Source organism: Hyla sarda, chromosome 6 (genome assembly GCF_029499605.1).
Source record: "Hyla sarda isolate aHylSar1 chromosome 6, aHylSar1.hap1, whole genome shotgun sequence".
Lineage (NCBI taxonomy): Eukaryota > Metazoa > Chordata > Amphibia > Anura > Hylidae > Hyla > Hyla sarda.
The window spans coordinates 42,619,638-42,640,480 of record NC_079194.1 but is presented as its reverse complement, the minus strand read 5'-3'; the positions used below and the strand labels follow the sequence as shown (position 1 = coordinate 42,640,480).

Sequence of the window (20,843 nt, the reverse complement as noted above, 5' to 3'; positions counted from 1 at the left end):
AAAAAAATGCCAAACTGAAAAAGCCAAGTGGATATGGCATTTTGCAGTTCCCTATTGAATTGCAGCTAACACACAAAAAAATAAAATGCCATGTGGCAGAATGGGCGTTTTTATTGGCGTTTTTGCAAAAAAAAAAAAAAACAAGTGGAAACCTAGCCTATTCGTGTTACGGCAAGGCAAAGTGTTCTACACCTCTATTGAGGCTCTCTGTAGCCCGTAAATAACAGTTTTTAATAGAAATTTGCTGCAAATATATTCGGATCGAAACAAATTTTTACGGAAAATTTGCCCATCTCTACTTACAATATATGCTGAGGGGGATTGTCTACACACAAAAGGCTATCGAAAAACTATTTCCATGAATTCCATCTTGCATTATTGGAGTTCCCATTCTAAACAGACCAAGGATGCTATCCCATAAAGCCCTTTTCTCCGGCTCAAGAGGAACAACAGTGATCCTTGTATCTTTGCCGAACAAGCTCAGGATCTTTCCTCACGGTTAGAAAAAAGAGGCTACTCCCGCGGATTTATTTACAATGCATTTAGGAAGACCAATGATGTATTTAGGGATGAACTGATCACAAAATCGAAAATAAGAGAATATAAATCTCAGGAGAGTCATTTTGTATTCGTATTCAAGAATAGCCCTCTGAACTCTATGATTAAGACTGTAATCAATAACAACTGGCATATACTTGAAAGCGATAATGATTTCACCGAGGTAGCTGTGACAAATCCATGGGAGAAATGCTAAATATGAACAGTTCCGGAGAGATAAAAAAACGTAAGGAGAATTGGCTCACTGGGTTGGTCTCTAAAGGGAATAAAAAATGTGGAGACTGTCCTCAATGTAAGTTTAACATTGCCACGATTCAGGCCGATTGGGGAACACATACTACTATGTAAGAGATTTGACCACGTGCTGCACTACTTAGGTAGTATCTTTTCTAACATGTAGTTGCATGCAGTTCTACAGTATATTGGTAAAACTGGATTAGGATTAGGGTGCGTGAGCACCTTTACTCTATTTACTCTATTAAAACTGGACAGGGAGCCCCCGGGAGCCCCCCCCCCCCCTCGTTTCATACAACACATGAGGGATATACATGAGGGGAAAATAGAAGGCTTGAAATTAAAAATAACCTAGTGTCTCTATCTACCTTCGAATTATCATTAAGCATTACAATTCTAAGGTAGATAGAGACACTAGGTTATTGCACGTTGGATTATGCGCTTTGATGCGCAAGGCCCGCTCGGCTTTAACAATAGGATTGACATGTCCCCTTTTTTATGACTTTGTCCCTATTATAATCCTTAGGCAAATTGGTAGACATCCCGGATCTAATCTATTAAATATTATTTGTATACTTACCTTTTTTTCTGTGGTTTATTCTGTTGTAATCACCTGTTGCGGTCACATGACCTGCTGATTGACTTCTAGACTATTTCACACACACAGCGCAATGACCTAAGTGAGGCCAGTAGAAGCGCAGCTTGCGCCAATCCACTGGCAGTTGTCTCTGAGTGCCCACACACATCTGCAGTCCTGGTCCCCCGGCTGATCCATTAAGGAGCTTCGAGTCTCAGTCAAGTCAGTCAAAGTCAACCTGTCTTCAGTCAGCGTGGCCTGCATCAAAATTGTCCAAGTCCACTGCAAGTCCCAGAAAGCCCTAAGGTCTCTGAAATCACTGGTCACACCCATGGGCCTGGATAAGCTCTATAGACTATTCCACCTGTCTAACTCAGTAAAGTTACCGTTGTCCCATAACTTGGCATCGGAGTCATTATCCGTGCCTAGCCCAGGATCCAGTGGTATACCTTCGGGTGGTATTGAGGATAAACCACAAACACAAGGGGTTAATGCCATTTACCCCTAGGGCAATTCCATCTGCCCTCATCCCACCCTCTACCACACCAGCAAGAAACATTATTTAGATGGACTAAGTGTACACACATAACCAAACTAAAAAGTAGATAAAAAAAAGGTATTGATTGTGTGCTCATTTATACCTACATTGAGGCTAAGTTTCCACTTGTTTTTTTTTCTGGCAGTGTTTGGAAAACTGCGACTGCAGTTTTTTAGCCAAAGCCAGAAGTGTATTCAAAAGGAATAGGACATATAAAGGAAGGACTTACACTTCTCCTCCCTTATGGATCCACTTCTGACTTTGGCTCAAAAACTGCCAGGGAAAAAAACAAGTGAAAACTTAGCCTGAAGAGGACTGAAAGATGAAAGAATCTAAAGTTAGAATAATAGCTTGTAAGTGCAGTTAGTATTTATATTTGCTTCACTATAAAGATATTGATATTAGTTCAGTTTGTTTTTTGCAGACAATTTTGCTGGTGACCCCAGGAAATACTACCACATTGGTTATTACTTATGAATTGGCTTTACAGAAATGGAATGATAAGTTGAGCATATAATAATACAGAGGGATTCAAAAAGGAGGGAGCAAAAGTAAAGGGCTGTAGGTAAAGTAATATCAGTCATAAATGGTCAGCGACTGAAAATCAAAGCAAAACTGGCTTGGTTGTATATAGCAACCAGAGCGCCACTTGTGACATAAGATAAACATGTTTTTATGTTTTGATTTGTAAATTATTTTTTAAAAGGGTTTAAAGAGTACCTGTTGTTAACCAAAAACATTTGATGGAATTTAAATAATACTATTATATGTATATTTGTAATATACATTGATTACAAATGTAAATTTTTGAGGGCAAAAATTTTGTCCCTGCAGCTATTGCCTGTGTGTCTCTATGAGCAGTCCAAATACAGGAAGTGAGGGTGGACAAGCAGGGCTCTGTGCAAGCTCCTGGCTTGTCAATCATCCTACTGTGTGAGCCGGGAGTGTGTCACAGAGCCTCACTGCAAAGAGCCCTGCTTGTCCTCAGTGTAGAGAGCCCTGCTTGTCCTCAGTGTAGAGAGGCCGGCTTGCCCTCAGTGTAGAGAGCCCTGCTTATCCTCAGTGTACAGAGCCCTGCTTATCCTCAGTGTACAGAGCCCTGCTTGCCCTCAGTATACAGAGCCCTGCTTATCCCCAGTGTACAGAGCCCTGCTTGTCCTCAGTGTACAGAGGCCAGCTTGCCCTGCCCTCATTTCCTGTATTTGAACTCCTCAAAAAGACACACAGACAATAGGTGTAGGGACAAAAATATACAAATTTTTTTTACAAATATATTACAAATATACATATAATGGCATTATCTACATTATATAAAAGTTTTTTTTATGACAGGTACACTATAAGGCAGTTGATGGTAGAAGAAATAGGAGATTTTAGGTTATGTTCACATGTGTTTCGGAAGCTTCATTGTTTTTTCCATTCATCTTCTTCACCTGGGGACAGAAGAACAAATAAAAATGTTGCAGATGAATCCACTAGATAAGAGACACCAAGTGAGCCCAAGAGCCTCAATGACTATAATAGGGCCCATCAAGTGTCCGTCATTTGAATGGATTTGTCCAGAAATACAGTGCCTGCTATATTTTTTGTCTGGTCTTTTGGTTGGATTGTGCGACCCCCCCACTGGAGCCTCCAATGCAGATGTCAACAGAACCTTATACTTACCCCTCTGATCTCTCCCAGTCCAGCACTGCCACAAATCTGGGGTAGAAGTTCCCAGGTGACATTACTGTACACCGTGCTTGGGATGCTTCAGCCAATACCTGGCCTCAGTGGTCACATGTAAGAGGACACTTGTCTGCTACTTGGCATATTTTTTAATAACCTGGAAAAAAAAACTATAATTTCATAAACTGGCATAATCATCGTTATATTTATATCCAAACCTCTCCTACCTGTGTAACATAACGCCCTCTTCCTCTTGGTGCATGCATCATCATTCCACTTTCCTGAATCTATAGAACGTTTAATGTAAATTTCAACACAGTCTTCTTTATGCTTTTTATTATTGGGTTCTCCAGTACCCCAGTTTGTAGCCTCTTCTGTAAGTGTCTTGTTGATTCCCACCCAAGTCCATGTGTTGTTAATCTTCCTTATCCCTATCCAGTAATAGGTCGGGTTATGTGGGATGTTTTCTTCAAGGTATTCAATCTCTTTTTTATTCTGAATGGCCACCAGGTCGGTGTATTTACTCTGACAGTATCTTCGAGCCGCCTCATATGGCATGGACTGCGCTGAGTAGTGATATGTCCAACCATCAACGGTGGGAAACATTAATGTGCCTGGAAAATTAATGATATTATTACACTGTTGATCCCACAAGTACATTTTTATGAATATATTGCAATTAACAAATCTCGGTTTTTGTGGCAATTTTTAACAATATTCAAAAATCTTCTTCTCTACAACCGCTAAAGCTATAGATACATAAATCCCTGTATGTGGTGGCACTGTTTTGCAGAGTCAGATTTGTTTATTATAAGTCTTTTGGTCACATGGTGTGGCCGCCATATTGGATTGCACAATATTCTACAAACATCTTCTCTGAAACCATATGTTACAATAACGTATAATTTGGAAGACATGTTCATGGTTACCTTCTGTACCAAGGTTGTTAAAGCTGGTTCATTTGCATAATCAATATGGCCACCGATCGCCAATAACATAGATAGCATTAATATCAATGCACATTTTTTTTTAATGTGTGTAATATGTACACAGTTAATTAAAATGTATGTTTCTTTGCATAATGGTAGAGCACACTACTGTGCATAAGATTTTTTTTTAACTTAAAGAAAAGGAGGTAATAAAAAAAATAAAAAAAAACGGTTCGGCAATGCGCTGCTCAATATTTGGTTGGAAAAGAAGGACTCGAGTAGCACAGGACAATAAAAACTTGATTGGTGTAGCAGGGACAATAGACATGTGCAGAACCAAAGATTTCAATTTTTTCGTTTTGTTCGTTTTCATTTTGAAAACATTTTCGGTTCTGTGAATATTCGGAATGCTGTGCATTCGTCATATTCGGTTTTCGGATGCATCTGCGAAATTTTTTTTTCCGTTTTCGGATGCATTCTTTAAAAACGGATGCATTCGTTAAAAACAACGAATGCATTCGTTAATTCAGATTTTTTTTGTTCTGCACATGTCTAGTGATCCCTCAACATACATTGGTAGTTCGTATGTTGAGGGATTTGTGCAATGTAAAAAAGTAAAGTCCTACTCACCTGTCCCCGCTGCTCCCGATGGTGTCCCTGGGCCTCCGCTGGGCTCTCCTAGTCCTCTTCGGTACTCCGCTGGGCTCTGCTGTGCTCTCCTGGTCTTCTCCGGTCCTCCATTGTCTGTAGCAAGGCCTAACTGGGCCTCCGTAGCGACGTCATCACGTCACTGCCGCACACCGTTCCTATTGGATGACAGGACGGCGTGCACAACGGTGTCATGACGACGTCAGAGGGAGACCCGTATGAAGGCCCCGGATCAGCCCAGGACTTACCGGAGGAAGGCCCGCAGCAGCGCAGAAAGGTGAGTGAACCTGCCCGGGCTGCTTCAACTGCTATCCGGCGGCAGCTTAAGTATTATGTGCTGCCGGATAGCAGTTGATGCATGGCCCCAACATTCGGTATACTTATAACGTATGCATTCGTTGTTCGTTAACATGCATATTTGTTATGCGTTAGTTAACGAATGCATTCATTAACTGTATAGTCGATTCGTATGCTTTTTCGGGATTTTGTAATTTTTTTTTCGTGCATTCTTTTCGTAACGAACTTCTGAAAATGGGAAAATTTGTTTCGTTCCGTGTTCGTTACGAAACAAATTGCACATGTCTAAGGGACAACGTGTTTCGGCATTCACTGATGCCTTCCTCAGGTCCACTCACAGTTCCCAGTTGTAGTACTTGATATGCGCTGGGTTGTTGGAAAGAAGTTCCTTCTTTTCTGACCGAATACTGAGCAGCGCCTCGCCGAACCGTTTTTTTTTTTTTACATCACCTTCATTGCTCTCTATCAGGCACCTTCCTTGGTGGCCCGATACTGGTAAGAGTGCAGCAGCCAGCTACCTCAACTATCTCCACCCTCTCAAGCGCGGCACAGTCCAGTGCAGCTACTTTTAAGTTTGGTATATCACCTGGGTCTGGTGTAGGGTACACACCAGCAGATGCACCTCATCAGGGAGCGCCCCCTGTATTTTCACCCTTCTCCTAAGCATCAACTTTTAACATAAAGGTCATAGGTCACATGATCTGGCAGCCATTTTGTTTTAGTTGATAATATTCAGTGCTGCATGCAAAGACATGTCTTTCTGAAACCATGAAAGATACAGATGTACAGATAGCCAGTATGTTTACACTGTGACCTAGACCTATACATGTTTGTTTAACGTCATTCATCCATATGGTTCGGCTGCCATATTGAATAATGTAAATATGTTGAATTGCACAATATTCTACAAACATCTACTTCTCTAAAACCGTTTGCTAGAATAACGTGTAATTTGGTACACAGGTTCATGGTTACCTCCTGTACCAAGGCTGTTAAAGCTGGTTCATTTGCATATTCAATATGGCCCCCGTACACCAATGACATTTAGATATCATTAATAATGATATGCAATTTTGTTAAATGTGTGTAATATGTAGACTGTTATTGTAAAGGTGATATTTCTTTGCACAATAGTAGATTACTTACTTTCTGTTCCACAATTGATTTAGTTTTCTCTGAAATTACTGGTCAGAACAATGTGAAATTTAGCACACATGTTCTTAATCACTTTCTGTACCACAATTGATCACTAGATTTGGTGGCCATATTGGATTGTGCAATATTCTGCATACATAGTTTTCCCTGAATTTACTGGTCAGAACAATCTTAAAATTAACACACGTGTGATCACTTTCTGTACCACTGTTGATCACCAGATTCAGCGGCCATATTGGATTGTGCAATATTCTGCACACATAGTTTTCTCTTAAAGAACTAGTCAGAACCGTGCAAAAATTAGCACACATGTTTGTCATCACTTTCTGTACCACAATTGATAGCCAGATTTGGTGGCCATATTTGATTGTGCAATATTCTGCATGCATAGTTTTCTCTGAAATTACTGGTCTGAACAATGTGAAAATTAACACACATGTTCGTGATCACTTTCTGTACCACATTTGATCACATGGTTTGGCCGCCATATTGGATTGCACAATATTTTGCAAGCATACCTTTCTCTTAAATAACTGGTCAGCACAATGTAAAAATTAGCACACATGTCCATGATCACCTTCTCCACCATCAGGGGTCACAGCAATCATGTATTATAACCAGGCTGTGCAGCTTGGCCACCTGCTTGTAGCTATATTTATTTTTATTATTTATTCCGCCAAATGGTACAGCTAAAAACTTCAGATCATGGCACAAAAAATGAGCCCTCATACCGCCCCATACACGCAAAAATAAAAAAGATAATTTTTAACGTATAAATTTTCCTGCATGTAGTTGTGATTTTTTCAGAAGTACAACGAAATCAAACCTACATAATTAGCATATCATTTTAAACGTATGGACCTACAGAATAAAGAGAAGGTGTCATTTTTACTGAAAATGTACTGTGTAGAAACGGAAGCCCCCAAAAGTAGCAAAATTGTGTTTTTTGTTCAATTTTGTCGCAATGTTTTTTTTTTCTCATTTTGGCGTAGCTTTTTTGGGTAAAATGACTGATATAATTTCAAAGTAGAATTGGTGGTGCAAAAAATAAGCCATCATATGAATATTATGATTTTTTAAAGGTAAGGAGGAAAAAAGGAAAGTGCAAAAACGGAAAAACCCCTGGGTCCTTAAGAGGTTAATTACTGGTATGAACAATGTGAAAATAAGCAGGCATGTCCACAATCACCTTCTACCCCATCAGGGGGTCACAGCAATCGTGTACTATAACCCGGCTGTGCAGCTTGGACACCTGTATCGCTGCTTGCATCTATATCTATTATTATTATTATTATTATTATTATTATTATTAGAACATTTAAACTGTGTTCACACATAGAGGCAAAACTATTGATTTTCCACACTTAAAATATACAGCAAAACACAGTAGCTGCAAAATGGATGAGATTTTACCAAATCATATTCACACACTGCAGAAAAACCCCAATACTGGAAACAGTTCCCTAATTGGACTATAAAGCTGTCAGTAATAGCCAAGAGGAGGGGCCATAGAAGTTTGGCACCTAATACAAAGAGTCCACATTTTGGGCAATTACCAAAGTGAATACAAAGAAATGTATTTTTATTTTTTTACATTTATTATGATTTTTTAGGCCATTAGTCACTCATCAGTAGGGTACCAAAACCCAGAATCCACCACTGATCAACTGCTTGGCCCCCTACACTATGCAATGAATGTGCTTTGCGCCATTCACGGTATAGTGGTGGTGCTGAGTAACAGCAGCTTGGTTCCCATTCTCTTTAATGAGAGCTGAGCAGCAGTTACCCAGCACCACCACTATACAATGAATGCTCAGGGCTTCCGTCCTGTTCACTAAATAGTGCTGGGCTTCGAACAGCTGACCTGTTAGAAGTGTCAATTAAATAATCGAAAAGTCCTAGAAAACAGCTTTCAATGATTTTGCAATCTACTTACCATTACAAAGCATTAAAAATGTAAATATTCTTGAGTTCTGTAAAAATAAATAAAACAAATTTTATAATTTGGATAAGAACATTGTTGTGAAATAAACATTTATAAATGTATCTATTTTTCTTATAATATTCAATAATGTAACATATGCAGCCGTCATGCCCCCTCCCATAGACATGAATGGAGGGGATGTGGTGTGACATCACGAGGGACGTGGCCGTGACGTTACGACCACTGCCGCCAGAACCTGCTGTTAGTTTAGAACGCCTGGTGCTGCGGTAGAGCGCAGTGGGCCCCAGTTATCACACATCGTATCCCCTATACTTTGGATAGGGGATAGGATGTTTAGCAGAGTAGTACCCCTTTAAACACATCCATAATTCCCCATTACCCAACAGATAGAAAATGTTTGTAATAAGTGTTTGCTGGAAGAAACTATTGCATTATTCCGTTAAGCTGGATGTTTTTTTTTATGAAGGGATCAGCAGTGCACTGTAAGTGCAAGATTGTTCTTTTTTTCGCTACACAACTGACCTTTTAGTGTCTGTAGCCTGCAGAGGAGGAGCATGAGGAAGGAACATGCAAGTCTTGCTCATCCTGACTCCAGGTTAAAAAAAAAAATGTCATCAATGATTCAGTATCACAGGACTAGGACAAGTAAGTCTGATGGGATTATGGTGAAACCTAAGTGTGGAGCTAAAACTATCCCTGATGAAGGTGAACATATTCAATGAAACCTGTAGGACCCTGTTTGGTGATGTAACATTTTACTGGTTTCGTCATCCACAAACAATGGGTCACGTTGGACAAAGAAGAGTACAACCCTAATATTGTCCGCAACCTCTGTCCCTGCCTACTTGAATATCCACCCGAGGTAGCAGATTCTCAACAGGGCGACAGATACTTCATTGAGTTAAATCCACGATGTTAACCAGTTTCACTTTGGAACTTACCAGCCTATTACATCAATACTGATTTAAACATCCGTGCAGCGTAAAAATCATACTCTGCTCCAACCCCTGCTGTCTACTCCGACATGTCCACGGAATGCTGTTTATTCACAACTCGTGCATACGCGAGCCTTAAGATCTCCCTGCGCAATCTCTCTATATACTTTACATAGGCTTTCTCTATATGCTAACTATATATGACCTTCCACATCGAGACCTCTGGTTCAAAAACCCAACTGTAATTTGAACACCAGTGCTTTTCGCTGCAGGATCTATATAGCGAGGCTAAGTTGCCGGGCGATATATTGTATCAGTCACCCGCAAATGTTACTAAAGCTGATCAACATGTATATATACTTGCTGTTTTACCTTATACCTTTTATTATATAATGCTATTTATCTTATTTTATTTATGTATGTTTTTAACATGATGTCATCTTAATGTGCCGTTTCAGACCTCCTTATAGGAGGAGACCCGGCACACATATAAATAGATAGACTTTCTAATGGACTTCATAATGGCCTTGCTTACATTGAAAAAGACATGCACCACGAAACATGTTTGTTTTACCCCTTAAGGACACAGGGTTTTTCAGTTTTTGCACTTTCGTTTTTTTCTCCTTACCTTTTAAAAATCATAACCCTTTCAATTTTCCACCTAAAAATCCATATTATGGCTTATTTTTTGCATCATCAATTCTACTTTGTAGTGACATTAGTCATTTTACCCAAAAATTCATGGCAAAACGGGAAAAAAAGTCATTGTGCGACAATATCAAAGAAAAAATGCCATTTTGTAACTTTTGGGGGCTTCCGTTTCTACACAGTGCATATTTCTGTAAAAATGATACCTTATAATTATTCTGTAGGTCCATATGGTTAAAATGGTACCCTACTTATATAGGTTTGATTTTGTCGCACTTCTGGAAAAAATCATAACTACATGCATGAAAATTTATACGTTTAAAAATGTCATCTTCTGACCCCTATGACTTTTTTATTTTTCCACGTACAGGGCAGTATGAGGGCTCATTTTTTGCGCCGTGATTGGAAGTTTTACCATTTTTGTTTTGATCAGACTTTTTGATCACTTTTTATTCATTTTTTAATGGTATAAAAAGTGACCAAAATTATGCTTTTTTGGACTTTTGAATTTTTTACGTGTACGCCATTGACCGTGCGGTTTCATTAACGATATATTTTTATAGATTGGACATTTACGCACGTGGCGATACCACATATGTTTATTTTTATTTACACTGTTTTATTTTTTTATGGGAAACGGGGGGTGATTCAAACTTTTATTCGGGAAGGAGTTAAATGACCTTTATTAACACTTCTTTTAAAACTTTTTTTTTGCAGTGTTATAGTTCCCATAGGGACCTATAACACTGCACACACTGATTTCTTACACAGATCACTGGCATCTATTAACACGCCTGTGATCAGTGTTATCAGCGCTTGACTGCTCCTGCCTGGATCTCAGGCACGGAGCAGTCATTTGTCGATCGGACACCGAGGAGGCAGGTAAGGGCCCTCCCGGTGTCCTGTAAGCTGTTCGGAACACCGCAATTTCAGCGTGGCGGTCCCGAACAGCCCGACTGAGCAGCCGGGATACTCTCACTTTCATTTCAGACGCGGCGGTCAGCTTTGATCGCCGCGTGTGAAGGGTTAATACAGGGCATCACCGCGATCGGTGATGTGCTGTATTAGCCGCGGGTCCCGGCCGTTGATAGCCACCGGGACCGACCCGATATGATGCGGGGGTGAAGGGGTTAAGGCATTTTGAAATAAACTTGAAGCTTTTACACCATTATTCGATTCTTCATATATCAGCACCCAGAGCGGTTGCTCCGATTGCTCCATCCAAATGGAGGACCTTGAAAGCCATTGTCTACATCGGCCAGGAGACAATCCTGAATAAGACTTCTGGGCGGCTGCACCGCAAAGCGCAGCACAGGCGATATAGCTGTTGTGTCAATTTCACAACAGTAGAAGGTTAGTGTGCCAGATACCACCCTGTACTAATGTACACCACCTATTACATACATACTGCCCCATGAGAAGCTCTGCTTGTCTTTTTAGTCTCTATTTTCACATTCTCACTAAATTAAGTGTAATGGTGTCAGAAATGCCCAAAACAAATAAACAAACACAGAACAGAGGTCAGAAATCAGGTCAGGACACAATGGGTTAACCAAAGCACAAACTAGGGAGCACATAACAGCAAGCAGAAAAACACACACAATGGAGTCAAACAGGCCAAAGCCATACCCAAAAAGTAACGCAGTACTAAAACGCTAAGCAGAGGTATAGTCAATGGCAAGCAAGGGTCAAACCAGATGGGCTACATGTTAAAGAATGGTCAGTTAACAGGCAGGAGGTCAGAGAAAGTATGAGACAGAAAGCTAGACAGGAATAAGCTGTAATCACCAGCAGGCCAGGACACAGAGCAGGGATTTAAATATCCCTCCCGCTGCTGATGATTGGCCTGGTGTCTGTAACTCCTGAGTGGCCAGAGTACAGAATGTGAAGCTGTCAATGCCCTTATTGTTATCTTCCTCCTTAATATCACACCACTCATTAGTATTCCCTAAATCACTTTCTTCGGAATTACAAGAATCAGACGTTCTTGATCACCTTCCTTATTTCCAGACACCAGATGAAGAGTCACAGCAGGAACACTGTCACGATTCGGCTGGCAGTAGGTGGATCCTCTGTGCTAGAGAGGGATTGGCGTGGACCGTGCTAGTGGACCGGTTCTAAGTTGCTACTGGTATTCACCAGAGCCCGCCGCAAAGCGGGATGGTCTTGCAGCGGCGGTAGCAACCAGGTCGTATCCACTAGCAACAGCTCAACCTCTCTGACTGCTGAAGATAGGCGCGGTACAAGGGAGTAGACAAGAGCAAGGTCGGACGTAGCAGAAGGTCGGGGCAGGCAGCAAGGATCGTAGTCAGGGGCAACGGCAGGAGGTCTGGAACACAGGCTAGGAACACACAAGGAAACGCTTTCACTGGCACAATGGCAACAAGATCCGGCGAGGGAGTGCAGGGGAAGTGAGGTATAAATAGGGAGTGCACAGGTGAACACACTGATTAAGCCAACTGCGCCAATCAGTGGCGCAGTGGCCCTTTAAATCGCAGAGACCCGGCGCGCGCCCTAAGGAGCGGGGCCGCGCGCGCCGGGACAGGACCGACGGAGAGCGAGTCAGGTACGGGAGCCGGGATGCGCATCGCGAGCGGGCGCCACTCGCATCGCGAATCGCATCCCGGCTGGGAGAGGTATCGCAGCGCACCCGGTCAGCAGATCTGACCGGGGCGCTGCAATTGCGAGGATGTTGCGAGCACTCCGGGGAGGAGCGGGGACCCGGAGCGCTCGGCGTAACAAACACAAACATCCCCCAGAGAGACACGGTCCTGCTTAATAACTTTAGATGACAAAGGAAATATCTGTGCACCCAAGTGGGCTCCCTGATGACCAATTGGACACAGACATTTGGTGCAGAATGGACTGGCCAGAAAGGGAATGATGGGCCCCACTACCAACCTGCCTATCATTCTTCTCATAACCGTTTCTAACTTTGATAAAAGTTGTGAAAATGTTCTAAAAGAATAAATGAACTCAGAAACTACAGATATTAACAATGTATTTAATGTGAAGAAAAGTAAAATATTTCCTTAAATGTACATGCTGCAAAGATATCATCACTGGGGGTTTGTGGTAAACACATTCAGGAAGCCGTGTTATCAAAGGGTTATCACAGTCCCACACCCTTCTTTTTCTCACCACTACTGTGAACTTGTAATAATGAGAAAATAAACAAAACAAGTTCACACAACATTGTTCCAACAAAATCCTATGAGCTCTGGAGTTAATGCATTATAAGGGCTGTAGCCTAAATGTTGAACCATAACCTTATATTAACACATTCCCAGGTTTCTTTGATGGTGCTCGCCCTGTTATGTGGTTTACTTTCTAATATTATCTTTTTTTTATCTATCTACCGCAAGTTTAAGAAATTATGTTCTCACGGAGGGATTTTTTGGGGTGAGGTTTGGGTGCAGCAAAAGTGTAAAAAATGTGAAACAGAACGTTAGTAAATGAAACCTCAAGGATCCTTTCTTAAAGAGGTATACTCCGGAGGAAAGAAAAAGTTTTCAAATAAATCGGTACCAGAAAATGATGCAGATCTGTAAATGATTTGAAAACTTTAATCTTTCCAGTACTTACCAGCTGCTGTATGCTTCAGAGGAAGTTGTGTAGTTCTTTCCAGTCTGACCACAGTCCTCACTGCTGACACATCTGTCCGTGTCAGGAACTGTCCAGAGCAGGATAGGTTTGCTATGGGGATTTTCTCTTACTCTGGACAGTTCCTGACATGGACAGAGGAATCAGCAGAGAGCACTGTGGTCAGACTGGACAGAACTACAACATTTCCATATAGCAGCTGATAAGTACTGGAAGGATTAACAATTTTATGTAGAGCTAATTTACAAATCTGTATAACTTTCTGTCACCAGTTGATTTAAAAACCTTTTTTCCCCTCTGGAGTACCCCTTTAACATGTACTGGATATTGGCCCTGTGTCATATTCAAAGAAACCAAAACCCAAAATCAAGTTTTAGACTGTGCCAGTGAAGCAGGTTGTAAAAGTCACTATTGGAGACTCTAAATCTATATACTAGATCATAGGTTTCCAAACTGTGACCCTCCAGCTGTTGCAAAATTACAACTCCCAGCATGCCCAGACAGCCAATGGCTGTCTGGGCATGCTAGTAGTTGTAGTTTTGCAATATCTGGAGGGCCACAGTTTGGAAACCACTGTTCTAGATCATCCTAGCTTATCTAAGAATTAGCTGCTTTTTGCCTGATGTCTGTTGTAGGTCACCCTGGAGCTTTTTTTTGTGTGTGTGTATTTTTGTGGGTGGTTTTCATCTTTTTAGAATTGTTTTTTTCCTTCCATTGTTTTGTGGCTTTTTAATGGTGTATTTTACATAACAAATCATCTGATTCAAAGAGTAATCAATGAATCTCCTGAATCACATGATTCATGTTAAGAAAAACACCAAGAAAACAAACAAAAAGGCTTTGTTCACAGGCAAAATTTTCAATTCCGCATAGAGATTCCGCATCAGCAGAGTCCCACTGATTTCAATGGGATTCTGCTGCACTGTTCACATAACAGAATTTCCTTGCTGGAAACATCTGCTATGGAAATCTCAATTCCAGTGTCCGCAGAAAGAATACTGTAGTTGTGTCTATTCTTTCTGCGGACAATGCACGGAATGCATTGGCGTCTATGAGATGGCGCATTCTCGAGCGGTCCTAGCACCGACATGTAGGGTGAGATTTATCAAAGACGGTGTAGAAGAAGAGTGGGGCAGTTGCCCATAGCAACCAATCAGATCACTGCTTTTAATTTGGCCTCTGAAAAATGAAAGAAGTCATCTGGTTGCTATGGGCAACAGCACCACTTTTCCTCTGCACAATAAACCTCCCCCATAGTGCATGCAGTCTGTTATCTTGGATCAAACACCAGAATAGCAAAGACAGGCATACAAATGGTATACAGCTACAGGATATACACTAGTGTAACCTACACTATTAAAAGATAACTAGAGGAGTAGAATAGGAAGCTCCTTATACTGAGTGATCGGAGGACATGTACTAACCACGGGCCACACGTCTGGCGTCAGAGCTGCGGTCAGGAATGGAGGGCACGGCAGGAAATATGTCACCTAGATTTTTTTTTACTGATTAGAGGTAGGTGCTAATTTTTTTCGAGTTAGTTTCCTTATCTGACTTTCTAATTTTTTTTTTTTTTTTATTTTTTATTTTTTTATGGGGGGCAACAATATTGTTCCAGATTCTTCACTAATCTGCAGCGACATGGACATAGGGAACAATAGTCTGGAACTGACTGGAGTCTGGAGTGTTGTGGGCATGCTCTGTGCCTTGTGCAGCAGTAAGGCTATGTTCACACGTCATCATTTCCAAGATTCTGCTTTGTATTCAATTGTTTCGGGTGTGAAAATTCTGATTCAGCTGTCCCCAGAAAGAATTAACCTGTCCATTCTTTCTGCAGATTCCACATGGAATTCATTGCTGTCTATGAGATGGCACATTCCCATGTGGTCTTAGCACCGGTATGTTATACCGTCGCCCGTAGTCTTCCATGCAGACATTCTGACTTATGAATATAGCTTTGCTGTGCAAGGAGGGAGGATGGGAGCTGTGAGCATCACCTATTGAGATTGGTGTAAACCTGTGTTATCTATAGGTGTTACTAATATCTTGGTGTAAAATATTACACTTACTAAGGCAATTCATAGGACAAGAGAGTCGGCACAGTCCCGCTTTAGTAATCACTCTCTCCACTGGCTTATTAGCAGATCAGTACAGATACATGTAGATTCCACTTATTCAGATCGTTGCGTTGCTCTGCTCCCCAAAAATACAAGGTATTACCAGAAGCCGCTAGGGAGGCACTCACCAAACCGATATATAAAGCAGTAACTTCCTTATTTTCAGTACATATACAAAACACATGGGGACACCAGAAGAACACAGAGAGGAGCAGTTACAGTTGTTTCATGGCCTGGACACGCATGAAACTGCTGTAGCTGGTACTCTCTGTTTTCATCTGGCATTCCTGCATGTTTTTTTTATATTTATATGTCTCCCTAATGTCTTCTGTGCATGGATTTCTAATATTACGCTTACTAAGTCTTTATTGGTTCTTTAACTTATTATGAGCCACAATACCTGGTAATGAATGATATTTCTGTCCACCACCAAGCTGCTCTTTTCCAAGGACGGCTAGGGACATGGAAGAAACTTCATCCATGCTGTCCCGTTTCTGAAGTGAAACTGTGCCGCATGCTCGGGTTTCCAAATCTTAAAGGGGTACTCCAGGAGATTTGGGGGGGTCAACCCCCCCCCCCCCCCACGATCTCCGGGCAGCACCCAGCGTTCTTATCAGTGGGGGAGATTGATCAACTTATGTAGAGTGTACCATGACATCGTGGCTGGCATTAGGTGCATAGACATCTCTCAATAAAGTTACTCATGAACTCAAAGACATACTTCAATCCTTCATTTTTATTTCTTATTTCACTTGTATTCAACTTCACAGTCTATACGGTACAAAACTTCATTCATAAGATGTCAGATCTTAATCAGGTCAGATGGAAAATGACCTGTGCTCCATCCTGCCGTGCCCTACGTTTCAGAGGCATTAAGGAGGCTTACTCTGAAACGGCAGGATGGAGCACAGGTTGTTTTCAATCTGACCTGATGAAGATCTGACATCTTATGAATTAAGTTTTGTATTGCAAGTTATGCAAAGTTGAATAGAAGAGAAATAAGAAATGAAAATGAAGGATCGAAGTATGTCTTTGAGTTTGTGAGTAACTTTATTGAGAGATGTCTATGCACCTAATGCCAGCCACAAAGTCCTGATACACTCTACATAAGTTGCATTTGTGAGGATTACGATATACCTTGTGCCTGCTGATGTGTGCCATATAACCTTCCTATTGATTGAGATACTGTGTCAAGAGACTTTTTGGGAAGATTCCAGAGGAAAAGTTGCTGAGTTGCCCATAGCAACCAATTAGATTGCTTCTTTCATTTTTCAGAGGCCTTTTCAAAAGTGAAAGAAGTGATCTGATTGGTTGCTATGGGCAACTCAGCAACTTTTCCTCTGGACAGGTTTCGATAAATCTCCCCCAGTGTGTGGCGTGACGTCACGAGTCCCAGCGGTGGGACTCCTGCGATCAGACATCTTTTCCCCTACCCTTTGGATAGGGGATAAGATGTCTAGGGGCAGAGTACCCCTTTAAGAGCACAAAAACAACCGCAGGTGCTCCCTGACTCATTCCTTCACAATATGGCCGATGCTCACAGTATGCACTTATGTAGCATTTAATATATATATATATATATATATATATATATATATATATATATACATATATATATATATATATATATATATATATATTATAAAAGGTGTATTACCTAGGTTGGCAGGGGCAAGTGGTGGGAATCATCATCACATAATAGGTAGTCATGGGGCTGCAATAGCTCAAGGAATGCCCTACACTCTCCCCTATTGCCCCCATCTTGGCATGTGTTGCTTCTCCCTGAAAAGGGTGGCCCAACACTGGCCCATTTTAACCACCTGTGTTGGCGGTAACCTCAGGGGACTAATTGAGGGTACTAATATAAAGCAACTAAAGGTGTGCAATTATTGAAAACCAAGGTTTATACAGGTATGACAAAAAAATGCAAAACAATTATCATGCAAGTATGTGAAATGGTTTCTACCTCCATAAAGGTGTATACCTCCCCTACACACATGTATGAAAATATAAAAAGTGGCTAGCATAAATGCATAATGCTGCTAAAAATGGGCTAGCACTTTTTTTTGTGTGCATTACTGTGGCTTGTGTTTTGCTTTTGGGTCACATACTGTTATTTGGCTTTTTAAATATATATAATAAAAGCTAAGTTTTATACGCTATTCCTCAATTTGATCTGCTGTTTCTGATGCAGAGGAATCTTTTGTAATCGTGGGGACAGCATCCTCTTGACAAATTGCTGCATTGATTTAAAGGGGTTATCCACCATCAGGTGATTTTAGAACTTACCTGCCAGACAGTAATGGACATGCTTAGGAAGGATCTGCGATTGTCTTGGGGCTAAATGGCTATGTTGTGTGATTACCATAACACTGTGGCTATTTTTTTGTTAACTGGTATTTCCTGTTGGAGTTCATTCTCTCAAACTACAAATTCCATAGTTCCTTGTTTGTAAGTATGAGGTCTCTTTCCTCATTCCCGCACATCAGCCACCCATTGAAACACAAATTAGCTGCATTCCATTCAAAAGACCAGCGTTTTCTAACCAGAGTGCCTCCAGCTGTTACAAAAATACAATTAGTTGCAGAATGATCTCCCTCCCACCCAACGGTCACTCCACCCATTGAAACATGACAGGCTCCTTGTCATCACCTGACTAGTGATGTCATGTCTCGGCCGCACTGCAACCTGGGAAAACCTGAGACCTGAGTAATTTTGTATGCTGTTAAAAATAAATGTTGAGAGGAAAAATCACTTAAGAATTGTGAGAAAACCGTCACACACAGGTACAGACACTATATTATAAACTACACTAACTTTACAGCCCATGTAGCATAGTCAAATAAAAAAAAATCCTGGAATACCCCTTCCATTTCATTTCCTCCTGATATTTCTATGGGCAATAGCTAGCATTTAGGGAGCAGGGCTTCTGGGCAATTTGATCCTTGAGAAGCATGCTAAGCAACCCCCAGATTGTACTGTGTTTTATAAGGTCTTTGCAGCATATTCTCCCCTAGAAATACTTTTAGGCTAGTTCAAAATATCTTGGCACATGAGGCAAAATATACTTTTGTTAGATTCCCATGTAATCCGACAGAAAAAAAAAATTATAATAATAATAACCAGAGCGATAAAAGAAAGGCTCATGCACCAGTATGGGAGCCCTATAACTACAACCTATAAAACTGAGTCATACCATAGTGGTGTGCATTAGTTCTTAGAAACCTATGACCCATAGATAAAATATAAATATTTTTTTTCCGTCGTGAGTCATCCCTGCACCTCACTTATCTAGTTATCTGATCTGATGTTCTCCTGAAAAAAACAATACCTTGGATACTTTATTTTTATCTGGAAATGATCTATATCCCCTTTAATCTAAAACATTGAAAAACCCTTTAAATGTAATATTAAAGTGGTACTCCCGTGGAAAACTTTTTTTTTTAAATTAACTGGTGCCAGAAAGTTAAACAGATTTGTAAATTACTTCTATTAAAAAATCCTTATCCTTCCAGTACTTTTTAGAGGCTGTATACTACAGAGGAAATGCTTTACTTTTTAGATTTTTCTGATGTCATGACCACAGTGCTCTCTGCTGACTTCTGTTGTCCATTTTAGGAACTGTCCAGAGCAGGGGGGAAATCCCCATAGAAAACATATGCTGCTTTGGACAGTTCCTAAAATGGACAGCAGAGGTCAGCAGAGAGCACTGTGGTCATGACATCAGAGAAATCTAAAAGTAAAGCATTTCCTCTGTAGTAAACAGCCCCGAAAAAGTACTGGAAGGATTAAGATTTTTTAATAGAAGTAATTTACAAATCTGTTTTCCACGGGAGTATCCCTTTAACAAATAAAAAAAAATCTAGATGTTAAAAGCGGTAATTACTTTTTTTCCCCCCCAACATTTTGGAGAACCTCCAGTCATCTCAATGTCTTTTAAATATTGGACTTTGAATGGTTAGAAGAAATATATAACAATGCACCTACCAGATCTTTTTCGTTCCATACAGTCTCTTTTCTAGTTTCTTAATACTACTTAAAGCAGTGTTTTTCAACCAGGGTGCCTCTAGCTGTTGCCAAACTACAGCTCCCAGCATGCCCGGGCAGCCGAAGGCTGTCCGGGCATGCTGGGAGCTGTAGTCTTGCAACAGCTGGAGGCACCCTGGTTGGAAAACACTGCTTTAAGTAGTATTAAGAAATTAGAAAAGCCCAATATTTAGAAGACATTGAGATGACTGGACGTTCTCCAAAATGGTTGGGAAACACTGACTTAAAGGCAGAAGATATCTAGTAGCCGAGTATCACAATATATTTGCATGTGACAATGTGCACTTACCATGGTACCAATGGGTATTGTTCTATGGAAACCCAGAGTCCATATAACGACACGATTCCTGGTGAGAAAGACGTCTACTGCGACTGTCACAAGTGACTTGAGTTTCCTGCACTAGCACAGTTGTGTAATGGCCCAGATGTCATCTGTCAGGTGTTGCATTAAAGTATAGGAAATACGCTGGTGACAAAACTTTAACACTTTAAATTCTATTACCGGCTACGCCGGTGGAAAACTTTTTTTTTTTTTTTTTTTAATGAACTGGTGCCAGAAAGTTAAACAGATTTGTAATTTACTTCTATTTAAAAATCTCAATCCTTTTAGTACTTATTAGCAGCTGTAAACTACAGTGGAAATTTTTTTCTTTTTGAATTTCTTTTCTGTCTTGTCCACAGTGCTCTCTGCTGACACCTCTGTCCGTGTCAGGAACTGTCCAGAGCAGCATAGGTTTGCTATGGGGATTTTCTCTTGCTCTGGACAGTTCCTGATACGGGCATCAGGTGTCAGCAGAGAGCACTGTGGACAAAAAAAGAAATTAAAAAAGAAAATAATTTCCTCTGTAGTATACAGCTGTTAAAAAGTACTGGAAGGGTAAAGATTTTTTTAACAGACGTCATTTACAAATCTGTTTAACTTTCTGGTGCCAGTTGATTTAAAA

General features: G+C 40.7%; 1 protein-coding gene across 4 annotated transcripts in view; it reads right to left on the bottom strand.

The window, feature by feature from the left end:
• The window catches only part of LOC130277390 (L-selectin-like), a 47,669-nt gene extending 27,438 nt beyond the window's left edge, over positions 1-20,231 (bottom strand). For 2 of the 4 annotated variants that reach the window (XM_056528042.1, XM_056528045.1), the window contains exons 1-3: positions 16,990-17,057; positions 8,541-8,577; positions 3,803-4,189 (exon numbers count right to left, since the gene is read on the bottom strand). In XM_056528042.1, the coding sequence (XP_056384017.1) occupies positions 3,803-4,189; positions 8,541-8,577; positions 16,990-17,013 (448 nt within the window). In that variant the 5' untranslated portion in view covers positions 17,014-17,057. Of the gene's footprint in view, positions 1-3,802; positions 4,190-8,540; positions 8,578-16,989; positions 17,072-20,188 lie in introns of those variants that run through there. The other 2 variants (XM_056528043.1, XM_056528044.1) reach the window with 2 other exon arrangements.
• Between the last annotated feature and the right edge of the window lie 612 nt (positions 20,232-20,843).